Raw genomic sequence first — 2,290 nt, 5'->3', positions numbered from 1 at the left:
CTCCTAAGCTAAATGGCACCCCGTCTTCCTCCCTCCCGCTCCTGGTCACCACTAACGAACTCTGGTTTCTATACGTTTGCTGTTTCGTATCAGTGGGTCATACAGTACGTGTTCTCGTCTGGCTTCCTTCACTGGGCGTGTTTCCAAGGTTGTCTACGTTGCAGCATGAACAACCTCATTTCTCTTTGACTGAGTAATATTCTGTTGCACGTATGTGCCACTTTTTGTTCATCCACTCATCCTTTAAGGGACACTTAGGTCATTTCCACCTTTCGGCTACTGTGAACAGCGCTGCAGTGAACACTGGCGTACTGGCTGGCATTTCCCATAGTTGTAAGGGAAGGAAATGAAACACCCTCACCCCCATCACAGGGAGAGCTCAGAGGTGGCTCCTCATGGCAGGTCCTGAACATCATCTTCCACAGCCGAAGTCTCATACAACGTTCCAACTAGGGCTCAACTATAAAATTACCCTTCTTCTCAGAAAACTTGGCATTTTCTATATTTTCAAAATAGTTACGGCGTTTTTGAAGGGAGTTTTAGAGATTGCAAATATGAAAGGGGCAAAGAAACAAAACCAGGAATGTGGCAGGCGCCCTCTTCCTCCATCCAGGACAGGGTGGGAGCCACCATGGGCACACATTGGACGTGGGCTGGGCGGCCGGAGCTGGGCAGGGCAAGCAGAGCTGGGCAGGGCAGGCAGGTAAGACGGCCTCAGCTGCAGGGAGCAGTGGACTGGGCACTCCAGCCACTTGGCCTCATCCCCTTTCTCAAACGGTGACCCCCACCCCCCCAATGGCTGTAGTCAGACACTCTCTGGGCGGTCAGCAGGCAGTAGCCAGGCTGGGAATGGGAGAGGTGCTGCAGGGAGGGAGACTGGGATAGCATGGTCCCTGAGGAAGGGGCCGGTCCTGCTCCAGATGCTCGGCTGTGGTTGTCCAACTCCACATTTCTGGACTCTGCACTCCCAGCTTTGCTCTGCACCAGCTGGGGTACTGGGGGTCGAGTGGTGGGAGGTGGCACCACAGGAACTCAGAGCAGGTGAGGAAGGTGGCCCTCGGCTGCTTCCCCACCCAGCGCCTGATGGAAATGCCAGCAGGGCCAAGGTTACGGGACACCCCAGGGCCCCACGTGCCTGTGCGGGCCGTGTCCAGACAAGCCACACTAGAATGGGAGGAAGGCAAAGCAGAGACCTCCCAGAGGGTCACCCCAGGGGCTCCGAGGGGTCCTGCAGCTGCTGTAGGGGAGCAGGCTGTCTCCTCATCACAAAGGCTCCGAGGGGCCGAGGCCTGTGCTATCTGCTGTGACAGGCTGGGACCCTCCCAGTGCCACCCACCTGCCCCAGAAGACCCTCCTGGCTGCAGCCTATATACTGCCTGACCCCTGGGGTGGTAGAAACCCAAGATCACCTGAGAAAAAAACCAGAAACATTCCCAGTGATGGAGGAACCGCATTCGTGGCCAGCACCAGCCGTGCAGACAGTCGGAGCTGGCCACTGCGGAGGTCACAGGAAGGCCGAAGACGGGGGACCCCAGAGGGCGGGAGCCGCAAGTCACCTAGAGCTTCGCGGGCAAGGACGGAAACCCCGTCAGCATCACGGTGTTGTTGGGGGAGGTCAGCCACATGCCACCGTCGGCCACCAGCACAGCTCCCGTCACAAAGGACGCTGCAGGGCTGGCCAGGAAGAGAGCACTGTGGGCGATCTCTGTCTTGTTCCCTGCCCTCTGCAGGGGGCTGCCGATGAAGTGCAGGATCCTGCTGGCCTGGGGGCCACCTGGAGGGCAGCAGGCCCAGGTCACGGGCAAGGACGTGCCCGCCCTCCCACCTCTGTGAGCCCCAGGGCCCTCCTCCCCTGGCCGGCTCTTTCTCTAACGGAGGGGGGACTGCTAACATCACCGAGGCCTGGCAGAGTAGGAACAAGCCAAGTCAAGAGTAACAGCGGGGTTTTCAGTCCACACCCTGATGAGGTTCTGGAAGATTCTGTGGGCCATGTCGCTCCCCACCTCCTGGAGCAGCTGCCCAAGTCCAGCTGAGGACTGTCCCTTAGACCAACGCTCAGCACCAGGCCGTGGGAGGGGAGCCCCACAGAGGGCCTGGGCTCCCTGAGAGCTTACACAGCCGCCAGAAGCCCTCGGTGCCGCTGATGGGGCCGGGGGCCAAGCTGTTGACACGGATGTTCCGGTGTCCCCACTCCACAGCCAGGTGGCGTGTCATGGCGTCTGCATGGGAGGACAGCCAGTGTGAGAGGCGTCTACAGAGCCACTCTGCCTTCTGGGGAGCCGGGGTGCGC

General features: G+C 59.7%; 1 protein-coding gene across 1 annotated transcript in view; it reads right to left on the bottom strand.

The window, feature by feature from the left end:
• Positions 1 to 1,556: 1,556 nt before the first annotated feature.
• Positions 1,557 to 2,290, bottom strand: part of DECR2 (2,4-dienoyl-CoA reductase 2) — a 4,852-nt gene continuing 4,118 nt past the window's right edge. Inside the window, exons 7-8 of the mRNA XM_004373361.1 lie at positions 2,115 to 2,219; positions 1,557 to 1,774 (exon numbers count right to left, since the gene is read on the bottom strand). Coding sequence (XP_004373418.1) covers positions 1,557 to 1,774; positions 2,115 to 2,219 — 323 coding nt within the window. The remainder of the gene's footprint in view (positions 1,775 to 2,114; positions 2,220 to 2,290) is intronic.

This window comes from Trichechus manatus, unplaced genomic scaffold (genome assembly GCF_000243295.1).
Source record: "Trichechus manatus latirostris isolate Lorelei unplaced genomic scaffold, TriManLat1.0 scaffold00024, whole genome shotgun sequence".
Classification (NCBI taxonomy): Eukaryota; Metazoa; Chordata; class Mammalia; order Sirenia; family Trichechidae; genus Trichechus; species Trichechus manatus.
This window is presented reverse-complemented; position numbering and strand designations above follow the sequence as displayed.